Here is a 24,998-nt window from a genome sequence, read left to right as displayed (position 1 = left end):
CTGTTTCAAGACTCCAACCCAGAAGGAACAGAACACTCCTTTGGGAATGGCTAGAAAGTATGAATGAGTCTCAAAGAAAAACAGCTTTCAATTTTCCCATAAGGATACATTCCACATCCGTCCCCAGAGGTAAAATCGAGCGTCTGCAGAGAAAAGCAGGTGCTTTCTTGGTGTTCTTAAGAGCAGGTGTACTCCCGGCCAGGTGGAGGTTTCAGACCAGACCTGCCTCCCCACCTCTGGTGCTGGTGCCAGGGGGAGGAGGGTCCTCGAAAGGCCCCGTCCAGCCCGCCCTCCTGCCCCCCTCCTCAGTCACGTGGCCCTGTTGGGTGGGGACCGACCTGAAGTTGGAGGAATCCGGAGCTCTCCCAACTTTGAGCTCCGAGGCAGGACTCTGAGAAGCCGAGCATGGCTCAGCTGTCAGTGATCCCCGGATCGGCCGCGGCGTGGACAGGTGAGCTGGGAGTCGGAGGGCGGCGGCTGGAGTGGAAGAGGCTGCTGGAGCACAGGGCGGTCCAGCCCATCCCATGCAGGGCATGCAGGGCAACGCACTCGGGAGAGGGGACAATTGTGCGAAGCGGGCCCCGCGGGACCCTCAGCGCCCCGGGGTCAGTCGGTCCACCGCGGGCTGCCCCTGGCTGGCTTTTTCTTCTGGGTGGGTGATGGAGCGGAGGGAGGTGAATGACGCTAGACACCCCGCCCCCTACCCCCCGCCCCGGGGCGCTGTGCCAGCCACGCCCTTCCCGCGCGCACTGGCTGCTCCCCGTGACGTCACGCTCGGCTATAAAAGGCGCGGGAGCCTTGCTCCCGCGGCGCTGTCAAGGAGCTCGAGGCTGAGGGTGCTCGGGGCGGGGAGACCCGGCCGCCGCCGGGCCGCGGGCGCCTCAGCAATGTTTTACTCAGGACTCCTCACCGAGGGCGGCCGCAAGGAGACCGACATGCGGGAAGCGGCATCCCTGCGGCAGCAGCGCCGGATGAAGCAGGCGGTGCAATTCATCCACAAGGACTCCGCCGACTTGCTACCCCTGGACGGCCTCAAAAAGCTGGGCTCGTCCAAGGACACGGTGAGCTCCCCACCCCCGGTCATGCCTGCCTCCGGCCTCCGGGCCGCTGTTGCCCAGGCCCTCGGGGCCGCTTTCACTGAGTCACCGGCCAGGCCTGTCGCTGCCCGCTCCCTGGCGGGTGCTGAGATGCCCCCTATCTCACATCCCTGAGGACCACGTAGCTTTCCTCGCCTGTTCTCCCTTCCCTGTACAAGGAAGAAAGAGACCCTTCCCTGCTCTACTGCCCTCAGATCTCCTTTCCTCCCGTATATTCGGAATCTCAAATTTGGCTCCCCGGGGCTGGAACCTCACAGCGACGTCTCAGCTCCCACTGCCACCTCGCAGGCTGCGTGGCCAGTCCGGTGTCCCAGACAGAGGTGACTCGTAGTGGGTGATTGAGAAACAGTGGAAAGCGAGGTTTCCTGACAGTTGCTGAATCTAGATGACTTTGGTTGTTTCTACTGCGCCCCGCTCCCTGCCGCCCCAAATCTATTTAGTTTAGTTTTGACCTTAATCTACCTTTGATTTTCTACCCTGAGTGGGGGTGGGGTAGGGTGGGGCGGGCAAGGGCAAAAGGGGTCTAGCTTGAATATTCCCAGAACTTAAACATGTCATCCCTCATCTCTTCCTCTTCTTCAGTCCTCCCTCTAAGAGTGTGTGGAGGGAGGAAGCCCTGATAGCTCCATCTCACAGATGAGCTAATGCATGTACATAGTTGGAGCTGGGGTTGGTGCAGTCTTTTTTATTTCTGGCAGGATTATTCTTGGTATTAAGTAGATGTCCAGGACGTGGGCCAGAATCCAAAGCCATATTGTCCTCTATCTATTGAATAAGGGTGAATGGCTGAGGGATGTGACCTATATTTAATTCTCATGCCTTTCTCACAAATTTATATCTAACTTTGTAGTTTCATCTGGAGTTTGCTTGTACTTTTTTTTTTTTTTTAATGAGATATCAGGGTCTTGCTATATAACCTAGGCTGTCTTGGCCCTCAGTACACAGTACAAGTTGGCCTCTCATTCTGGATCCTCCAGCCTCAGTCTCAGGATGGTAAAGATTATGTAGGCATGCACCACCACCCCCAGCTAGACTGTTTTCTTGTATCTACAATTTTCTTATTATTTGTAAAGAAAATTATGGAAGGTTAATTAAATGTCTTTTACAACAGAAATAAATGTTCTAGATAATCTTTCTAGTATTTTTATATTTTGAGCTTCTGGTACTTAATTTTGAATGTGGTTGTTGGCCCTGGTTCACTGAATTGCTATTCCTGGCCCCAGAATGGCAATGGAGGCTAGTGCTTCTGTTTTTTTTTTTTTTTTTTTTTTCAATAGTTCTAACGATTCATCAATACCAACGATTTTCCCTTCCTGCCATTAGATACCCTCATGGAAGGAAAGAGCTACTGCAGGTAACTTACTCTGTTTTTAAAGCTGTTTTTCGGCTCGAGCCTGGGTCTAGTTGATCTAGTCATGCTAGCCCAGAGTGACGAGTGATTAAAATGTATTCCTATCAGAGAGAACCTTCTCTTGCCTACTTTCACTTTAAAGCATTTTTGATTCATTTGGCAAACTCAGTCCAAATCTCCTCTCCTTCAGACCACATAATCCTATTCAACAAGGTGGGAGGTAGTATGGGAAGAATTAAAATGTGGACTTTTAAAATGCTGGGCTTAAGGCACAGATGTTTGGTTTCCAAGGGTGGCTTGTGGAGTTCCCCGATGAGAATTTCCACAGCACCCTTCTTCCTGAGATTCCTGAGTTCCCCGATACTGCTATGAACTATGTAAGGACAGTTGTCCTGACTCCCTCTGTCACAGCTAAACCACAAGGGGTGGACAGCATAGAGCACAGCTGAAGGCCACAAAGAGGCGGCTTTCAGGGGATAGCCAGGGGTGTGACACACGGCAGGTGACCGTGAACTCTGAGCCATGCTTCACACTTTCTGTACCCCATTTTCATAGTTAATTTTCTTCTTCACTGTTCTCACACCTTTAATGTGCAAGTGATTGAAGGGAGGAACCAGAGCGTATCACAGAAACCAAGGCCGGCTGAGGAGGGAAGGGAGGGCGCTAGTGCTGGGGTGAAGCATACCTGGAACTGACGTGGCAGCCTCAGTGCCACCTCCAAAAGGGTTTTAGAACACTTTTCAACTTTACGGACAAGACAGACCATGCCGACTCCGTTTTCTTCCATGACGTGGAATTTGGAGGGCGTTAAAATTGAACAGTAGTTTTGACTTGAAGTAGTTTTTCAAACAACCCCTGTAGACAAGGGGGCAAAAAAGGGCTGCGAGAGGAGAATACAAATTCAGCTTTTATTGACTCCGGGGCTTGAGCAACGTTAAGTCTGTGGATTATTTTTCATCATACAAGTACCCCATGTTTTAATGATGCATCTAGCTTTCCTGAATTATCTAGTACCTTGTACTGTGCTCTTTCTGTAATGTTTATGGTTTGATATTAACATTTTTGGTTTGGCAGATGGCACCTGTAAGGCAACCAAAGATGGTCATGTTCTCTTGGCCCCAGGATAGTGCCTTTACCCAGTTGCTTTGTGCCTGGAGTTGGCTGCTACAAAGTCTGCCATGGAAATTAATCATATTTCTTATGCCTGGTTCACTTATTTTTATCATTTGATTGTATTGGGATTTTTGCATTAAATTAAGAACTAAAAGCAGATTTATGTGCCGTATTATATTTGACTTTAAAAAACTGATAGAGCAAGGCATTGGTGGCACATGCCTTTAATCCCAACACTTGGGGGGCAGAGGCAGGTGGATCTCTGTGATTTTGAGTCCTGCCTGGTCTACAAAGCAAGTTCCAGGACAGCCAGGGCTACACAAAGAAACCCTGTCTGGAAAAACCAAACCAAGCCAAACAAAACCAACCAACCAAACAAAAAACAACAAATCTGATAGAGCTAGATAAAAGTATTGGTGAAACTATTAAGGCCACTCCACGTAGTTAAAAGGGAGGTTTATTTTGTGGGGTAGCTTACAGATGAAGGGATAGGTTGTAGGGTCTGGGAAAGGTATGGCACAGTCCGGCGGTGTTCTCTGGAGAATTCTGCTCGGTCTACCTCCAGCGTCCAGGAGACAGAACCAAGAGAGACTTCTCCTCTTGATCCTGGGTCTTCTGCTTCCTCCCTCAGCCCCACCTTGTGGGCGTGACCATTATCAAAGCCTCAATGGGGGTTGGAACTTCCAGGCCACTGCTGGGATGGCTACCCACTACATAAAAGCATCCTTATTCTTGGAGTTTTGCTATTGTGATTTTTGTTTGTTTATTTGTTTTGGTAATGAGGAAAGTTCTTTTTGTACTACTACAGACTTTACTTTTTGAAAGCAGTTATGTCATGTGATGATATGCTTAATTTCTTATATGATGTTATTACTGACCTGCTTGGCTATATCCTTCCTTGCCTAGGAGCAGAGGGAGAAATTTTCTTTCTATGTTTGAGTCTGCATATAACCAAATACTTTATCCAAACTAGCTACAGTTAAAGGCCATGGGAGAGATAGTAGAACACAGTTCAGGAAACTGACTTTTAAATACCCAAGGAGAATAGTTCTCTGTCAATTAGAGCGCCTCAGCCTGGGACCCTACAGATTAGCTACCTATAATGCCACAGGTCTAGGACTAGAGAACTTTGTAGCCTTAGAAAAGGAGTTAAATGCAGTATAATACCAGCCTCTGGAAGGGGATTGCGATGGGGAGAGAAGGAGTGGAGCTGGGGGTGGATATGGTCAAGAGACATGTATACATGTATGCAATTATCAATAAATAAATTGCTGTTTTAAAGGAATTACTTTTATGGAGAGAGTGAAGGAGACAAGGGAGTAAAATATGTCAGGAAAGAATGTTCTGGGCAAAAGATACAGCAGGTGCACTAGTCTGGCCATCGGGTGCTGCATATAATTAGAGGATCAAGAGAGGGCCAGTATGGCTAGAGCAGAATGAGCAAGGGGTGTGGTAATAGCAAATAGTAAGACAAACAATGGAGGCTAGTTCTGTTTTTTTCCATGTTGTTAGGTAAGGATCTTACCACTAAACCACATCTCCAGCCTCTGGCATGCATTAAAACAAACAAACAAGCCGGGTAGTGGTGGTACATGCCTGTAATCCCAGCACTCGGGAGGCAGAGGCAGGTGGATCTCTGTGAGTTCAAGGCCAGCCTGGTCTACAGAGTGAGATCCAGGACAGGCTCCAAAGCTACAGAGAAACCCTGTCTCAAAAAACAAAAAAACAAAAAACAAACAAACAAAAAAAACCTTCTGTGGTCACTTTTGCAGAGAATGAACAGAAGCATAAAAATCAGAAGACAAGATAGGAGGCTGTTGCATTATAGATAGAAAGGATGGTAGCTTGGTTAGATTGGAGGTAGTAGAGATGAGAAAAGGATGTAGTTTAGAGGCAGGAGCAACAGCACTTGGAAGGGGGGAATAAGAAAAGAATCAAGAATGTATATGATGCCAGAGAGATGGCTCAGTGCTTAAAAACATTTACGGCTGACTGGGGTTCAATTCCCAGCACCCACATGGTGGCTCATAACCTTCTATAACTCTATTTCCAGGGGATCCAGCTCTTCCCATCTTTGACCTTCCTGAGTGTGAAGACATTTATGCAGGCACAACACTTATGCACATAAAATAAAATAGAAAAAAGAAAGAATGTATATGAGTTGGGTATACTGCCTATAGTTCCAAGCTACTTAAGACTAGACTAGGCAACATAGTGAGACCTATCTCAAAACTTAAACAAAATCAAAACAAGTAGATGGTAGTGCCATTTGCTAAGGTTGCCAGGAAAAAGTAACTAACTGAATGTGGAGCTCAAATATCCTTTATTACTGTTAAAGAAAGCAAAATTTTGGCCTTGAGAGATGGCTCATCAGTTAAAAGCACTGGCTGCTATTCCAGAGGACCCAGGTTTAATTCCTGGCACCCACATGGCAGCTCATAACTGTAATTCCAGTTCCAGTGAATCAGACACCCTCACACAGACATCCATGCAGGTAAAACACCAATGCACGTAAAATAAAAATAAATAAATCTTAAAAGGAAGAGAAAAAAGAAAGCAAGGCTTAGTGAGATTAGTGATATGCAAAAAGTGGTAGTTTGCTAAAAGTAGGAAGCCTTGGTGCAGGGATAATTAAATAGATGAGACTGGGGAGGAGGATGACTGGTACTTAGTAGATCTTGAATGCTAAAGTGAGAATTTTTGTTTAACCCAGCTGACAAGAAAACCATTGTAAGGGGAAGAGATCATGAAGGTAATGTTTTAGGATTACAGATGCTTAGATTTAGCAGTAGAAATACAGAGTAATGTATGAGGAGGCAGAATTTCATTCACCAAGACGGGATAGAGAAGGAAAAACATCCTTTATGGGAAATATGGGTAGGACAAGTTCAGTCTGAAGCCTGTGGAATGTTCAAGTAGGGGGCACAGTTGGGGCTATGGGCCTGAAACTCAAGAGTGAGAGCTATGCTTGAGATAGAGTCCTTATAAAGGTAGTGATTTATGCAATGAAAACAGATAAAATTGCCAATGGCAAATATGTAGAGTGAGAAAAAGGCCAAATATAGAGCACTGAAGAACACTGACATTTTAAAAAGGAACAGAGGTAAAGGAACCAGTAGGCAAAGAACAAACAGAAAGAAGGCCTTAGAAGCTAGCTGAAAGAGACATTCAAGAAAAAAAATGTTGAGCTTATTGCAGAATTTCTGATGACAAATGTATAGAAGAAATCCATTATTAATTAAGTAGCTAAATAGACATATGTTTGTATAATAAACTCAAGTACTTACAGATGATAGCTCCAAGTATGGGCTGGGGAGATGGCTCAGGGTTTATGAACACAAACTGCTTTTCCAGTAGACCTGAGTTTATTTAGCAGTACCCATATTGGGTAGTTACAACCTCCTGTAACTCCAGATCCAGGGGATCCAATGCTCTCTTCTGTTCTCTGAGGGCACTTGCACTCATGTGCACACATTCCCTGCCCTGACACAGACTTATAAATAAGAAAATAAAACAATTTCTAATGAACCAAGTAGGCCAGCTGTGAGGGAAAAGATGTTAAGCAAGTGTATTGGTTATTTTGTTGATGTTGTTGTTGTTACTGTGACAACATGCCTGACTAAAGGAACTTTAGGAAATAATGATTTATTTTGGCTCATGGATTGAGGGGACAGTCCTTCATGGCAGGTAAGGAAGGCATGGCAGTAAGAACCTGAGGCCCTTGGTCCACTGTGTTGCAGTCAAGAAACAGACACACACACATGCACACATACATGCCCGGATGCATGCATATACATATACTTAGATATTAAATCTGGAAAAAAGTGTTGTATATGCAAACAAAACATATTTAGTTTTTGCATGTTCTAGCAGATGCTTCAGTTGTCTAATTGGTTTTCAGTTTTCAATCCTTTTATATTTGACTCTATAAAGATTAGAAAGCTAAATTCTGTTCCAAGGTTTCTTGCAGTGAAGATGGTTGTTGAATTTTATCAATAAGATACAGGAAAAGAAACCTTCTAAGGGAACGTCTAGAAAAACCTTTGCTTTCATGACGAAAGGGATGGATGGCATCAGCATGGTTCCCGCCCTCTTCCCTCTTCTTTTGAATATGGACGTAATACCTGCCTGGATCTAGGGCACCTTGCTTATGACCATGTGGGCATGTGCAAGAGAAATGAAGTTGTTAAATCTGCTGAGTTAATGTAGGCAATGTCCACCTTAAAATCTCCTATTGCTTTAGAAAAATAACTGTAGATGAACAGTCTTATTAAATAAGAAACACAGAGCCAATTGCAGAGTTAAAAGCCCAAGAGGTCAGAGCAGTAGCTGAGAGCTGAGACTTAAAACTGCTTTCTTACCCTTAGCTGCTGCTGTTGTCCTTCCCCTCAGAAAGAGACCTTCTTCCTGTATGTCTGTCCTTTTATCGACTTTCTGTTCTGCCTTCTCATTGGTTGTAAACCCAACCACATGTCCTCCTCATCACTTCCTGTCTGTACAAACCTCCAGGTCTTCTATGGTTGGTATTGAGATTAAAGGTGTGTGTCTCCATGCTGGCTGTATCTTTGAACACACGGAGATCCACCTAGCTCTGCCTCCCAAGTGCTAGAATTAAAGGCGTGTGCCACCACCACCCAGTTTCTGCAATGGCTTGCTATTAGCTCTGTCCCCCAGGCAACTTTATTAACATACAAATAAAATCACATTTCAGTACAAATAAAATATCACCATAAATAACACTCCACTTAAACCTCTGTAAGCGGGTATTTCTTGTGGCTTCAGTATTTCCTATGATATGGGATTACCATATTCCTTTTTTTTTTAAACCCCTTTGTCCATATGTCTTTACTTGCAAGTGTTCATTGCAAAGAATCATTGGTCTGGTTTGAGACCTCTGGTTTCTACTACACTATCAATGTTGGGCCCTCACTGGGACTCCTCTTGGGTATCCTGTTGTTGCCCTGTGTTATAAAGATCCTGCAGCTTTGGGTTTGCAGGTCAGGCCCCTTCATGTGCTCCAGCAGATCATAGATGGGGTGGATGCTGGGGCGGACCAAGTCATAACCCTGGTTTTGGGTCTGGGCAGCTGCAGGGTTGGGCAGCCTGCCACTTCTCCCTTGTCCTCACCACTAGGGTGAGCTCCTCAGCACTGCCCCAGCTAATTTTACTCTTTGCAGCAATGAACAAGAGGCAGGGTCAGTTCTTCTGCCTTTCCACCCTCAGGGTCGGCTCTCCCGTACCTACACCACCAGGGCCAGCTCTACTGTACTGCCTAGGTGAGGTACAGGGGCCACTCTCACAAATGCTGCAGCTGGTGAGGGACAGGGACAGCCCTCCTGCTCCCATGACCCCAGACCAGCTCCTCCACCTGTTATCCATATTTCTAAATAAATGGTAATGTGCCAACTTTTTTCTTCAGAAAAGGTTTCACTATATTGTCTAGACTGACCTTGAACGTGTGATCCTTCTGCTCCAGCCTCCTAATTTGCTGGGATTATAGGCATATATCACCATGCCCAGCTTCCTGATTTTTTTTTTATTTTACTAGTACATACTACTAAATTGATTTTGTTAAAATGGACTAAGATGGACCAGCAATATGGTTCAGCAAGTAAAAGCACTTACAACTGAATCTGATGACCTGAGTTCTATTCTTGGAATCCACATGGTGGAAGGAGAGAACACACTCCTGAAATTTGTCCCTGGCCCCAATATGTATGGTGCAACACATGGGTACAATAGCTAGGCAGTGGTTGTGCATGCATTTAATTCTAGCACTCAGGAGACAGAGTCAGGTGGATCTCTGAATTCGAGGTTGGCCTGGTCTACAGAGCGAGTTTTAGGACAGCCAGGGCTATACAGAGAAACCCTTTCTCAAAAAAGAAAAAAAAAGTTCTCTTTAAATGGGTAAAAATTCCATTCTCTTATTCCTTCACACCATATCCTCTCTTCTGTTATATTAATATTCTAATGAAATATCATTTTGGGACAAATCAGTATTTACTCTTATGACTATGTTCATATTGTTCATATCTGAGACAAATGTACTATGATTTTTCTTTATCATGTATTTTTCAAAAATTAATTCCTTCAAGTTTTTTCCTTTACTTGATTTTCAATATAAAAATGCTTTAAAACTATAGATGATTACAAGTTCATTAAAAAAATTTGAAACTAAAATATAATTATATTATTTCTTCCTTCTCTTTCTTCCCATGTACTCTACCTTTTCCTCTCTCATATTCGTGTCTTCTTTTTCTATGATAAATATATAAATACAACCTTCTCAGTCTGTATAATGTTATTCATAAGTATAGGATTTCAGGACTGACTACTTGGTATTGGTTTTGGGGGGAGCTCTTCCCAGGGAACACTATTTCTTCCATTCACAATTTTCCTTATTTGTCTATAGATTTTTGTTTAGGTTGGGGCTCCATGAGATCTCCCCCTTCCATGTTATCATGTCTGTGGGTGTTGTTCTTGTTCAGGTCTTGTTTAGGCAGCCATGTTGAGATTTCATGGTTGTAGCTTCCCTGACACTCCTAGAAGATGCAATCTCGCAGCAGATTCCCTGCTCCTTAGGGGCAGGAGTTGTGTTATAGATGTATCAGTTAGAGCTGAGCATCACATGATCACTTGGTCTTTGCATTTTGAAGGGTGGTGGTTTTCTGTAATGCTCTCTGTTGCAAAAAGAAGGTTCTGTGATGAGGGGTGAGATATCCAGCTGGACTCTGACACAGGATGTACTCATTTTTATTTTTGAGGCAGAGTCTCATGCAGCCCAGGCTTAGCCTGTACTACTATGTAGCTAAGGCTAACCTTGAACACTTGATCTTCCTGTCTCCTCCTCTTAAGTGTTGGGATTACAGGCATGTGACACCATGCTTGGTCCATTTCTTTCCCTCTTAAAGATCCTTCCCATTTTTTATTTGGTCTGGCTGCTGTTCATCTTATAGGCAAACGTTTTCTCTAATGCTGCTCTCAGAATTTCCTTTGCTGTCCTTCTCAACTGGATCCTTTAAAAATTTTACATCTTTATTTATTTTATGTGTATTTTTTTTACCTATGAGTATTTTGCCTGCATATATGTCTGTGTAGTGTGCATGCCTGGTTCCAGTTGAGGCCAGAAACTGGTGTTAGATCCTCTGGACTTGAGTTACAGAAGGTTGTGAGCTACCACATGGGTGCTAGGAATTGATCCCAGGTCCTCTGAAAGAGCAGCCAAATGCTCTTTCCATTAAGCCAGCTCTCTAGACTCCCTCTATTGGATCCTTTATTTCTTGGATTCCATGCTTTTTGTCTTTTGTCTTCCTCTTTTTGGTTGAGTATCTAAATATTTGTTTTTGTTTTATGTATATGGGTGTTTTATTTGCATGTGTCTGGGCCAATAGAGGCCAGAAAAAGGTGTCAACGTCCTGGATGAAGGCATCCCTGGAGCTGGACTGATAAGAGATTGTGAGCCTCCATGTGGGTGTTGGAAATGAACCTGGTGTCTTCTGGAAGAGCAGCCCATGCTCTTAACCACTGAGCCATCTCTCCAGCCCCACTGTTAGATGTTTGAAGGTATTATTCTATTGTCTATTAGCATCTGTTTTTTACTGTTGGAGAATCTTTACCATTCTGGCTCCCAGTCTTTTGGGTCATATTTTTCTCTTTGGAAACTTTTGGGATTTGTGTCATTTATAATATTCCACACTGATGTGATATCTTTTTGTCTGTTTTCTTTTCCAAGGATATAATATCTTGAGGTAGATTTTTTTCCCCTTCATCATGCTAGGCTGTGCCCTCTGAATCTGTAATTCCACATCCTTCAGTTCTTAGTGTGGTACTCAATACTATTCTATAGCTGATATATACATCTGGAAAGCCAAACTATTAACCAGTCAGAGTCTTTTAAATTGTTCTTACAAAGAGTAAATTTTTAGCATTCTTCCCTACTGTTTGGGTCAAGTGGGAGTCATGCAGATTTTAAACCAGTGGTTTTCAACCTTCCTAATGCTGCACACCTTTAATACAGTTCCTTGTGCTGTGGTGATCATAAGATTATTTAATTGCTATTTCATAACTGTAATTTTGCTACTGTTATGAACTGTAATGTAAGTATTTGATACGCAACCACCCCTGTGAAAGGGTCATTCGACCCCTAAAGTGGTCATGGCCCACATGTTGAAAACCACTGCTTTAAACTATTATGTTTCCATCCCTACTCACACCTCTGATGGCAGAAGGTACAATACCTCTAACTTCTCAGTTTTGCCAGGGTTTTGGGTTGATTGAGAAAACTGCTTTAACATCTAGAACCACTGTACATGTAATAGCTCAAACATAATTCTCTTAATAATAGTACAAGTGGCCTTTGGTATTTGTGGGTTCTGTATCCACAGATTCACCTAACTATAAGATGAAAATATATTAAAAAACTATGTTGGGGAATATTATTTTAAGGTGTGTTCCTTTTGTTTATGTTACATTTGTTAACTCTATGAAGCTGTGTTACTGCGCCTGTCTAAAACACCTGATGGTCTGATAAAGAACTGGCCAATAGCAAGGCAGGAGAGAGGATAGGCGGGGCTGGCAGGCACAGAGAGTATATAGAGGGAGAAATCTGGGAAGAGGGAAAAGAAAAAGGAAGAAGTAGCCAGAGAAGGAGGAGGACCCCTGGGGCCAGCCACCTAAATACACAGCAAGCCATGGAGTAAGAGTAAGATTGTGATGTCTAATTTCTGGAGTTCTTTATCTATTCTGGATATCAGCCCTCTGTCAGATGTGCGGTTGGTGAAGAACTTTTCCCATTCTGTAGGCTGTTGCTTTATCTTGTTGACCATGTCCTTTGCTCTACAAAAGCTTCTCAGTTTCAACAGGTCCCATTGATTGATTGTTTCTCTCAGTGTCTGTGCTACTGGTGTTATATTTAGAATTTATTTGGAAGCTGGGTGGTGCCCCCCCCCCAAAAAAAAGTAAAAAACAAAATACAACAAAACTGTTTATAGGGACTGGAGAAATGGCTTAGCAGTTAAGAGCACTTGCTCTCCAGAGGGCTCAAGTTCGGTTCCCAGTACCCATCTTGGCCAGCTCACAACTGCCTAATAACTTCAGTTTCAGGGGATTTGACACCTTTTCCTGACCTCATGTGTGTGTACATATACACATGCTCACATGTACATACATGCATACACACACACACACACACAATTAAAAATAAATAATTATTTAAAAAATAAAATAAATATTTTCAAAAACAAAACCTCTGAGCTGTAAGTGGTATTGCATACCTGTAATCTCAGCCAGAGGCAGGCAGATCTCTGTGAGTTCCAGGCTAGCCAGAGCTACATAATGTGAGCTCTGTTTAAAAGTAAAAAACTGCTGGGCAGCAGTGGTGCACGCCTTTAATCCCAGCACTCGGATCTCTTTAAATTCAAGGCCAGCCTGGTCTACAGAGCAAGATCCAGAATAGACACCAAAACTACACAGAGAAGCCCTGTCTCGAAAAACCAAAAATAAATAAATAAATAAACAAACAAATAAATAAATAAATAAATGAAATAAATGAAATAAAATAAAATTAAAATTAAAAAAAACTTTTGTTCCAACATGACTGACTTTTTCCTTGGTCTTTATTCTCTAAAGAATATAGTATAACAACTATTTACATTGCCTTATGTATTGTAAGCAATCCAGAGATAGTTAAAATAGAGGGGAGGATATGAGCAGGTTATATGCAAATAATACCGTCATTTTATATAAGGGCCAAGTATCCATGAATCTTGATATCTGCAGAGGATCCTGGGATGAATTCTGAGGGTAAATGTAGTAGTGGAAAAGTTAGCAATACTTTGCATGTATTTCCAGAGACCCAAGTTGGCAGTGACCTCTGAAAAGGTTGTGATGGCAGTCAACTCTGCTAGTCATTCAGAATTAAAAGAATTCATGAAGCAATATCTTCAGGAGCTTTTTATAGGCTAGTCTTAAAGGTATGCGTATCACTTCTACCCACATTCTATCCTCTAGAACTCAGTCACGTGGCTCTGCCAAAAGAAGGGTAGAAAGCATAATCCACTTAACTGCCCAAGATGCAAGGAACTAGGATTTTATCAACCGCTGCCACTCCTGTGGTCTGTGATGTAAAATAGTGTGAAGCACTCAAATTTTCCCTAGTCCGAGCCAGTTATTGTTTAGCTATATGCTGTTTAGTTGTCAAATTTTTCTCAAAATCTATTTTCATTTTCTCTTACTATTTTTTTTGTTATTGTTGTTCTTGTGGGATTTAGGCCTTTCTTTTTCCTTTACTATAATGTTAGGAAAATTTTGATAGGGAGTAAGGTAAATGTCAGCTGTTGTAGCCTCCTAAAATATGTAGGCATGGGGCTGAAATGATGGCTCAATGATTAAGTGAATTGACTGTTCTTGCAGAGGACCCAGGCTGAATTTTCAGTCCTCACATGGTGGTTCACAACCATCTGTAACTCTAATTTCAGAGGATCTGATGGCCTTTTCTGGCTCTGAGCGTACCAGGTATGCACATGGTGCACATACATACATGCAAGCAAAACACTCAAACACATAAAAAATGAATAAATAAGTAAAATTTAAAAATATGTACACATGGGGCTGGAGAGATGGCTCAGTGGTTAAGAGCACTGACTGCTCTTCTAGAGGACCTGGGTTCAATTCCCAGCACTCACATGGCAGCTTATAACTGCCTGTAACTCCAGTTTCTGGGGATCTGACACCTTCATACAGATATACATGTAGGCAAAACACAAATGCACATGAAATAAAAATAAACTGTAAAAAATTATGTAAACTTAAAATGATCAAATATCTAAGTTTTATATGGGTTAGTTGGCTGCTACAAATCTGCTGTGGAAATTAATCATATTTCTTATGTCTGACTCCCTTATTTTATCATTTCATTGTATTGGGATTTTTATATTAGATTAAGAACTGAAATCAGATTTATGAGCCATATTATATTTGACTTAAAAAAACAACTGATAGAGCCAGGCGTTGGCGGTGCACGCCTTTAATCCCAGCACTTGGCAGGCAGAGGAAGGCAGATCTCTGAATTCAAAGCTAGCTTGGTCTACAGAGTGAGTTCCAAGACAGCCAAGACTACAAAGAGAAACACTGTCTGGAAAAACCAAAAGAAAAACAGTAAGTATTCATTGTATGTTTTTGAGTTTTGTGAGGATGTCTTCTTCCCAGGATGTAGGAATGTTGAGTATGCTCTTTAGCTTACAGAGGAAGACTCCAAGGGAAAGAGGAAAATACAGAAGGATGGCTGTACTAGGAATGAATTCAGAATGTTAATGATTAGGTTACTCTGCAAGGTTAAGAATAAGCAGACACTCTTGTGTTCAGCAAGACAGTGTAGAAGGAAGAAGCTTTTTTTTTTTTTTTTGGTTTTTCGAGACAGGGTTTCTCTGTAGTTTTGGATGCTGTCCTGGACTAGCTCTGTAGACCAGGCTGGCCTCAAACTCACAGAGATCTACCTGCTTCTGCCTCTGCCTCCCGAGTGCTGGGATTACAGGCGTGTGCCACCACTGCCCGGTGGAAGAAGTTTTTGATGAGGCTTTGATTATATGGCCCTTAAACTCCCATCTGCAAATTCAGTTTGTCTGGGTACATCTTGCTAAGTGGGACTTGGCAGAAACCACCACTGTGCTTTAGTATGACTCAAGCTGGGATCCATCTTCTTACTGACCAAGAGTAAAGTGAGGAATTGCTTTCTACTGAGGAACAGTGTTCTCTCAGTATTGCATCTTAAAATCCGATGGGGCTAGCGCTTTCCCTAGCCACCCTTACCAAGCTAAGAAACATGCACTGCCTTCATCAGTGCTCCTCCTCTCCCTTCCTTGGGGTGTTAATCTACGTCCTGCTTTGCCAGGACCAGTGGGTTTGGGAATCTATTTCTTCTCCTGACTAGAGGGACAGTGAGTCACAGCTCTGACTCCCTTCTTCCTCTGAAATCTTTAAGATAGCTTATAATAAAGACTTTCCCCGCTATCCTTCCCCAGGAACTCTGGTTCTAGACTTCTAAGAGTAACTTCTTACTCTTTGAATCAGAAGAAGAATGTGGTAGGTTAGAATCTTGGGACTAAGTGCTATCATTTGAGAGTTTTGAAATGTTATTGTAAAGTGGGCACAAGATACATGTGCATAGAAAATTTTCCCAGGTCAAATGACTTAATCTGAGAGAGAGAGAGAGAGAGAGAGAGAGAGAGAGAGAGAGAGAGAGAGAGAATGGGAATGGGAATGGTCTGGAAGCCAGTTTGAGCAGGAATAGAGGAACATTATCTAGAAACTCTACTAAGTTCTACCAAAACTCAGACCTGTCATTCTGTTTCCTAACATTTGGTTCCTGACCCATATATAAAGTCTGTTAAATTCTCTTCTTGGTCAGTGTCTGTCTGTTTTAAGGCCCCACTTTCTTGTTCACTACACTTAGTGGTAGAGTGTTTGACTAGTATGCAAACACTAGTTAGCATACCCTAGGTTAAATCCTCAGTACTGTGGAAAGAGGGTGTTGAGGGACAGAAGACAGGAAAGAGGAAGGGGAATAAGAGAAGAAAAGTAGATAAGTGAATAACATGATAGGCCCAGTATTTTCAAGTGTACAGGTTGTCAGTGAGGACGATTCCTGTGGGGTTTGCCTGGTTCCACAATGTACATGTTAAGTTTACTCAGCCACGAATTACTGTCTTCCAATTCCATCAGCCAAGCTGGTAACTCCACCTTCAGAAGATCCAGGCCCACAAGGCACCTGCAAAATATATTTGAAAAGTAAGACTATATAGGTGTGACATTTAACATAGCAATTAGCAGAGCTTCTAAGTACCTATGACAATGAGCTTTCTATAAGGCACTGACTTCCAGTTGTCCAGGAAAACAGAGATCATTTGTTGTAGAATAAAACTTCTTTCTCCTGACTTGCCCTTGTAAAGGGAGGAAGGCACATCACCAGGGCTCTTCAGTTCTCTTAAGCCATAGTTGGTCCTATCTCCGTGGATTAGTTACTTCTCTATTACTGTGATAAATCACCATGACCAAGGCAATTTATTGAAGGAAGGGTTTATTTGAACTTAGGGTTCCAGGGATAGAGTCCATCACCATCACAGTGGGAAAGTGTGGTGACAGGCAAGCATGGTGTTTGGAGATGGAAGTTGAGAGCTGATGGTTTACATCTTGAACCACAAACAGGAAGCAGAGAGGACACAGTGGGGATATAGCAGGGCTTTGAAATCCTCAAAGCCTCCCCTCATGATATACTTCCTCCCACAAGAACACACCTCCTGGAGGCAGGAACTGAAGCACAGGCCATGGGCGAATTCTGCTTAAAGGCTTGCTCCTCATCGCTTGTTCTGGATGGCTTGTTCAGCCTGCTTTCTTATACATTCCAGGATCACCTTCCCAGGCACAGCACTTCCTGTAGTGGGCTGGGCCTTTCCACAATTGTCAGTCAAGAAAATGCACCACAGGCTTTCCTATGGCCAACTTGATGGGGGCATTTTCTCAACTGAGAGGCCATCTTCTCAGATAATATGGGCTTGTGTCAGGTTGACAAAAACTAAGAAGCACACTCCAGAGTAGTCTATTACATGTTGGTTTATAATACCTGTGCTGACAGTACCAGTGACTGTAGTGGATAGCCATCCCAGCCTTGGCCTGGAAGTTCCAACCCCCACTGAGGCTTTGATAATGGTCATGCCCACAAGGTGGGGCTAAGTGAGGAAGCAGAAAGACCCAGGATCGAGAGGAGAGGCTTCTCTTGGTTCTGGAACCTTGGACACAGGAGGTAGACTGAGCAGAGTTCTCCAGAGAACACTGCCGGCCTGTGCCATACCTTTCCCAGACCCTACAACCTATCCCTTCATTTGTAAGCTACCCCACAAAATAAACCTCCCTTTTAACTACATGGAGTCGTCTTAATAATTTCATCAATAAGTGACATCCTCACCGGGGGAAGAATATGAGGCAAAGTTGGAGCTGTTACATGAGGTTCCTTCACTACTTCTGTGGAGCCGGGGTTGGGGTGTTGGGAGAGGAGGGAGTGGCCTGGCAGTAAGAAGCCTCTGCTTTCTATCCCTCAAGCAACCTCATAACATTCTGCAGAGGCGACTCATGGAAACCAACCTGTCCAAGCTCCGGAGCAGTCGAGTCCCTTGGGCCTCTAAGACCAACAAATTCAATCAGGCAAAGTCTGAAGGGCTAAAGAAGTGTGAAGATGATGACATGATTTTAGTGTCTTGCCAGGTAATGTTTAGGGAACAGCTTTGCTAGAAGTTTCTAGAAAGTAGGATTTGGGTGCCCTTTATAATCCCAATAGTAGACCCTCTCCTCAAAACTTTATAGACAGTGGTTCTTCACATGGAATTAATAAATGAGTTTTAAAGGTCTATATATTAGAAATGCATACAACATTTTATATGTGTGCACATTTGAATGTCAATAAGTACCAACGCTTTTGTCAGATTTACAAAAGAATGTGTGATCTTTTTAAAGAGCTGGGATATAGTTCAGTGGTAGAAAACTCACTTAGCATGTATTTGACCCCCAGAATGATTTTGTTAGAAGATTGTGTATGAAATATTTAGTATATAGAATGAAACTTCCAATGATCCCTATGGGTATCAGCCTTAGAGTTAGCAGGAAAAAGAGCCAATCAAAGACAGATTTAGCAGTGAAGGACAATGGGACAGCACCAACCAACCAGTTGGATGGTTGCTCTCAAACCATGCCTTTCTGCTGCTGCTTCTTGCTCTTTGCTTCTCTAGAGCCTATTAAAGAATATCTTTCCTTTCTATAGTGTGCCGGAAAGGATGTGAAAGCCTTGGTTGACACTGGCTGTCAGTATAATCTCATCTCTTCGGCCTGTGTGGACAGATTGGGGTAAGTAGCCACTTGTGCTGGGTGCATGTCAGATGTAATTGTACTCCTTGTTTGAGTCAGGCTTAAGGTTATAGATGCCTGAATGTACCCACAGAAACACAGAGAAACACTGCAAAGTTTTTATCTAGGCCAGAACCATTTCCTTAATAGATGGAAAATGTGGCAGTTGTCAGACAGTGGAAGAGATCCAGGACACCTCGGGCCTTCTGCTAACTCCCACTTTCTACATTTTGAGCAGATTTGTAGACTGTGGGATGAGAGAGAGAAAACCCAGGGTTCTCCCGCTCCTGGTCAGAGAAAGGCATTCTGTCTTACTGCCGTTTCACTCAACCTTTCCTGTTACTTCTTTCCTTCTTCCTACTCCTCCTTCCAAAGTGCCAGATGGCCCTGAGGTATCTAGCCTAAAATGAACAGAATCAACCTAGTAGTGCTTTCCTTATTTCCCTGTAGACAGTAAATCATTCCTCAGACCAAATCTCTGCAAAGTTATTGAGACAGACCAAGTGGCCTGTTTTGAACTTCATCCAAGACAGGCAAATTCTCAAGTGGGCTTACCCAGGGCTTCATTTGGGTTCTTAATGATAGCATTGCGTACCTTCTACATCTGCCTTGTTCTCACTCCTCATCACTGCTGGGACTCCCTGAAGTTGGCGCTGTGGATTTTGCACATTACTGTTAAGGGTTGGGGTAAAGTAGATTCCAGGACTCAAGTGGGATGAATCTTAAATTTGTTTTTTTTTAAATGTGGTAAAGAGATGAGGTGTGTACAATTTGATGGTTCCAGAAAGACTAATAATGTCCTGATGCATAATTAGGCAGCAGACTGCCATGATTCTGGAGGAATTAATAACCATCTGTAAAACTGCAATTAGTTTTCTTTTGGATAGGCTGTAAAAGAGAGGAAATGGAGGAGAGCCGAAGTATTGGCACAGAAAGTCCATAATTAAGTATTTATCCACCAACCCATAATAGCTTGGGTGCTAGCTATTCTAACCAGCTTATGTAATTGTGTGAGCACTTGCTGCTATTCCTTTCTTTACTTCCCAGCAAAGGCAAGTCAAATTAGTGAGAACTTCCTCCATAATATTCTCTGCTGATAGCAATATCTATGCACTTACCAAATAAATGCCTGTCCCTATTAACCTTATGGCCTAAGACAATCTGATGGGAATAAACTGAAATAGAAAGAGGGGGAAATGGGACCTTGAATGAAGCCTTTTCTAAATTAGGATTAATTTGTCCTCTGATATCTGGTATCCACAGATGGGTAAGAGACACATTAATTAAACTATCTCACACACATATGGGGATGTTATAATGCAAGCAGAATTCTCTGAATGTGTCAACTCCTTTCTTAACAAATGCAGGTAGTGATGTAAGCTTCTTAAAAATAGCATGTTTAAGAAAAAGGGTTGAAGCAAGTACAGGCTAGCTAGCCCAGGAAGTCCCGAGAGAATCCTTATTGTCAATCAGAAACCTTTGCCAATGAGATTATATCTTCCTGTGTTTCAGACTAAAGGACCATGTCAAATCTCACAAGCATGAAGGAGAAAAGCTTTCTCTGCCACGGCATCTCAAAGTAGTAGGCCAGATTGAGCACCTACTGATTACAGTGGGCTCTCTCTGTCTGGATTGCCCAGCAGCTGTGATTGGTGAGTTAAATTGGGGACTAGATCTATAGACTAAACATAAACCTTCCTGAGGTCTCATGCCTGTAACACTGACTTCTTCAAAATCCAAGGTTCATATTTCCTTGGGCTGTATACCTTTGTGTAATTTTACCCTTCCAAATGCTGTAATTACAGTGCCACCATACTTGGCACATTTTTTTTTCAGCCAGGATCTTTCTATATAGTCCTGTCTATCCTAGAGCTCACTATACAAACCAGGCTGGCCTTGACCTCAGAGATTCTCCTGTCCCTTCTCCCTAGTGCTGAGATCAAAGGCATGTACCACCATGCTCAGCTTAGCACATTACTTTAAAATTTTTTCAATATGTATTTACTGGGGGCTGGAGAGATGACTCAGTGGTTTAGAGTATTTCCTGCTCTTGCAGAAGCCTCAGGTTGGAGGTATCTATATAGGATGGCTCACAACCACTTGTGACTCCAGTTCCAAGGTATCGGACACCTTCTGACATCCTCAGGCTCCTGTACACATATGTGGTGCACATACATACACATAAACACTAAGTAAATAAATTTTTAGAAATAGAATGGAGCTAGTGGAATTGCTCAGTGGATTAAGATGCTTGTCATCAAGGATGACAGCCTGAGTTTGATCCCCATAACCTACATGGTAGAAGGAGAAAACTGACTTTTGTAAATTATCCTTTGGCTTCCACATGTGACCCATGGCACAGGTGTTTCCACCCAAATAAATACATGTAACTAGATGTTTTGATAATAAAATTATACTTGATTATATAAGACTATTTTCACACAAGTATATAAATGTACTTTGAGCATATCCCATTTCCCTTTCTTACTCTTCTCTATCCAGTTAGTCCCCATTGTTTCCCTAGACAGCCTCACTACTATTTTATGTTATCTGTTTATATATGATTTTATGTGTCCATATGAAATCTAAGACAAGCAAATGAGAGAAAACATGAAGTATTTGTCTTCTGGGGGCTGACTTAATTTACTTCCAGTGCCTATCTCCAGTTGCATTTATTTTGCTACAGATGATATAGCTTCATTCTTCTTTATGGATAAAAAAATTCCATTGTGCATATTGGCCACAATGGAACAGGTTTTGTCTACATTTACTTATTTACTTGTTTGGGGAGGGGGTATGCTCATGTGACATGACACTTGTATAGAGGTCAGAGGTCAGGTCTTTCCCTCTACCATGTGGATTCCAAGGATTGAATCAGGTCTTCAGACTTGGCAGCAAGCACCTTGCCCACCGAGCAATCTTACCTGCCTGAAGACAGATATTAAAATGTCCCTAAGGGTACTTTTCATTTGGTGAGGGTACCAATCCTCTTCCTCCTCTGACATAAATGCCTAATTACCTACTCTCCCTCTGTGCTTCTCCTATGTTCTCTGTTAGACTATCTGCCTATTTTTTGCTGAAGGCCTCTGTCCTCTAGAGTGAAAAAGACTGGTTTGAATTTTGGCTCTTACCTTCTTTTAATGATCTGAGAAAGTACTCAATAAAAGATATTTATTGGCTAGTTAGCTGGCTGGTTTGTTGGATGGATGGATGGATGGATGGATGGATGGATGGATGGATGGATGGATGGATGGACAGGACAAAAGAACCTAATGGTGACTAGGTTGACATCCAAGCCAGCATGGAAATGTCTCAATCTTACTGTTTTGCTTCCATTAGATGATAATGAAAAAGGCTTGTCACTTGGCCTTCAGACTCTCAGATCCCTGAAGGTAGGCCCAACTCTCCTTTTCCTTTGAAACTTCCTCTCACAGGCAGGCAGGGAATGGAGAGTAGCGTCACTGACAAGTGACCAGTGGTCCTCCTTTGTTTCAGTGTATCATAAATTTGGACAAGCACCGGCTGATCATTGGGAAGACAGACAAAGAAGAAATCCCTTTTGTGGAGACAGTGTCTTTGAATGAAGCCAAGTGAGTACTGAAATTAGTCAGGGAAGTCAAATCCATCTGTCATGAGTGGGGAGTTCTCAGACAGTGCGTGGGATCATGGCCCAAATCTGCCCTTCCCCAGACCAGAGTTCATTGTCCCACAGAACTCTGTAGTTTTCATGTTATGATGCAAAAACGATAGCACACAGAATGGTGGAAGAATCAACAGCTTTTTAAGGTAGAGTATGTGCATGTGAAACAAAATTTCAGTATGTAGCCGAGGCATAGAATGGGGTGTGAAGTGGAAGTGGGGGCATTGAGATGGGGTTTTTGAATATAGCCCAGGCTGGCTTTGAATTCATAGCTTCCTGCCTCAGCCCCTAAGTGCTGGGATTATAAGTGTATGCATGAGAAGTTTTTAAGCCAGTTTATTCGCCTTCAGATTAACTTCTTTGAATTTGCTATCAATTCTTTGTTTCTTTCTCATTTCAGCACTTCAGAAGCATAATTGCAGCCTGGGGAGTGTCTGCACGTGCACACACCAGGTTGACAGACTGAGAAAACTGGGTTTGAACTAAATGCAGTGGCAACTTGCTATGGACTGAGTCCTTCCTTCCCTCCAGTACATCCTGCAGGGGCTTCTTCCCACTCAGACCATTCTAGACTATAGTCTGTGCTTAGAGATCTTGTCCAGTTAATGGCTTAAGGGTTAAACAGCCATTGTTTTTTACTCTTTGAATATTTAATTTACAGACCCTTTGGACACTGCCAGGTCTCATTTGTGGCCTATTTCTCTGCTTATTCCAAGAATTTGCTTTTATTAGTCCAGCGTAGGGCTGCCATGTTCTATTTCCCCACAGATAACACTTGCCTTTTTAATAGTAAAATATATAGTAAATAGGATTCTTTTTAGCTGTTTCAAAGAGTTATATAAACATGTCTTGAAGTTAGACTCTCTTCTAATGAAGTAATTGATTTTTCCAATGTGAACTGATCTGAGAGATGGCTCAGAGAGATCATCTAGTCCAGACATTTCACTTAAACACACAGACAGTCAAGTGAATTGTCTAAACTTACATATTAAGTCAGTAGCAGAAGCCAGCCAGAATCCGGCCTGACATCCAAGCCAAGGCTCTTGTGCTGCTTCTTTTTTCTCAAGCCTTTAGAGGAAGGCAGCAAGGTTAGAGTGCAAAAAAGGGAAGGTACTGGATGTGGGTTCGTGGTGGAGTGCTTGCCTAATGTGCACAAGGTCCTGGGTTCAATCGCCAGCACTAGAGATAGAGAGATGGCTTGGTGATTAAGAGTGCTTGCTGCGTAAGCCTGAAGACTGCCATTTGGATCCCAGTACCCACAGGCTGGGCATAGTCCTACACACACCTGTGACCCCAGAACTGAGGGGGCTGAAGACAGGATAACTGATGGGACTTTCTAGCTGTCGTCCGACCGAGAGAGGGAGAGAAATCGAGAAAGAGAGAGGAAGAGCTCTCTCCCCAGAGACCCTGCCTCTAAGGAACAAGGTAGAGAGTGACAGAGGAACAGAAGATACCCAATGTGAGTGTGCACAGGTGCACAGCTCCACATACGCTCATACAAATTCCTACACTCACCCTCTCATAGACATACCACAGAAGAAAATGAGAGTCGGAGAGAAACAACAGGTACAAAGATGAGACAGTCTCTCACAGGGAACTTAACAAGAGAAAAAAGGAACCACAGATAGGAAGGAATATTAGTTTCGGACATACCATAGACAATCTAATTGTCACTATCAGATACTGATTACCCCTAAGAACCAGTAATAATTTCTGTCTGTCTGGTTACATGTCACAATGATTCAAGTATCTAGAAAGAGAGATAGAAAGGAAGAATAAGATCCAAAGTGGGGCCAGAATAGAAGGGAGGAGACTGAGTACACTCAGTCAGTGGGAAAGCCTATCTGGAAAACTTGCCTGGCATTGAAATAGGGAGTGAAATCTCCAGGCAGGGAATTGAAGATTGGGAAACCCTCAGTACAAGGAAAGGTGTTAAGAACCATTAAGAGCTGGGTGTATTGCATGCCTTTAATCCCAGCACTCAGGAGGCAGAGGCAGAGGCAGAGGCAGAGGCAGAGGCAGAGGCAGAGGCAGAGGCAAGCAGATCTCTGAGTATGAGTTCCAGACCAGTCAGAGAGAGAGTCTTGAAAGACAAATAAACAAAATAAAACAGAACAGCCTTTATAACTGCCCAGGATTTCCTGACCAATCTCAGTGGATTGGGGAAATCATGGGATGGTTGTTGTTTGGTTTTACTAGTGTGTCATCTCAGGCGTAGAGGTACCTATAATGGAACCTCCCTTTCAGTTCAGTTACAGAAGCATTTGACTAAGTCAGAGAACTAACCAACCTGAGTATCCCTTCATGACATTCCTAAGTCTACCCTTGGCTCATAGAAGTTCTCAAACTTTGAATCTTGTCTGGTGTCCCAGCTGTCAGCCTGTCTATGAGCAGCTCCCCTTATGTGGGAGGAATGTGCCCCTTCCACTGAGGCTTCCCAGCACTTCTGCTTATCACTGACACATCAGCCTGCTTCTCATAGGACACAGCTGAAGATGTTGCCCCTTCTTTACCTACTTGAGAGTTCTACCCCAAGCCTTGATGCTTGGCTGCAAGGGAAGCACACTGCAGGCTCCTTCTAGTGTCTTATTTGGATTTCCTGAGTACCCAGTGAGGTCAGGAATTCTCCGGTTCTTGAAAGATGCAATTGATCCTGGCCCTTCTGAGTTCAGCGCTGTACGGCACCAAGATGATTAGATGGCCTTCAGTGTTCCTTCTGGTCCCTGAAAATCAGTCCAAGATTTTTAATGTGGAAATAGAAGCAACTGGGGTGAACTGGACTCCATCTCATAGTTCACTCAGCTCACTCAAATTGTCTGAATTCTTTAACCAAATTATTTTAATCCCCAGGCATAATAGAGACACCTAAAATGCTTCAAGATATTTATAAGTCTTGAGATTCATTAAT

The 24,998-nt window shown here is 42.9% G+C and overlaps 1 protein-coding gene across 1 annotated transcript; it reads left to right on the top strand.

Moving 5' to 3' along the window:
- Positions 1–774: 774 nt before the first annotated feature.
- On the top strand, positions 775–23,269 carry Nrip3 (nuclear receptor interacting protein 3). Its single transcript, XM_036176537.1, has 7 exons — positions 775–1,061; positions 17,653–17,814; positions 18,368–18,450; positions 19,963–20,102; positions 21,790–21,842; positions 21,946–22,040; positions 22,491–23,269. The coding sequence occupies exons 1-7, from the start codon at positions 888–890 to the stop codon at positions 22,504–22,506; spliced, it is 723 nt and encodes a 240-aa protein (XP_036032430.1). The 5' UTR covers positions 775–887; the 3' UTR covers positions 22,507–23,269.
- Positions 23,270–24,998: the final 1,729 nt, after the last annotated feature.

The sequence above is a fragment of the Onychomys torridus genome, chromosome 1 (genome assembly GCF_903995425.1).
Source record: "Onychomys torridus chromosome 1, mOncTor1.1, whole genome shotgun sequence".
NCBI classification, from domain to species: domain Eukaryota; kingdom Metazoa; phylum Chordata; class Mammalia; order Rodentia; family Cricetidae; genus Onychomys; species Onychomys torridus.
Note: the sequence above shows the minus strand (reverse complement) of the source record. Positions and strands in the feature narration are given on the sequence as shown.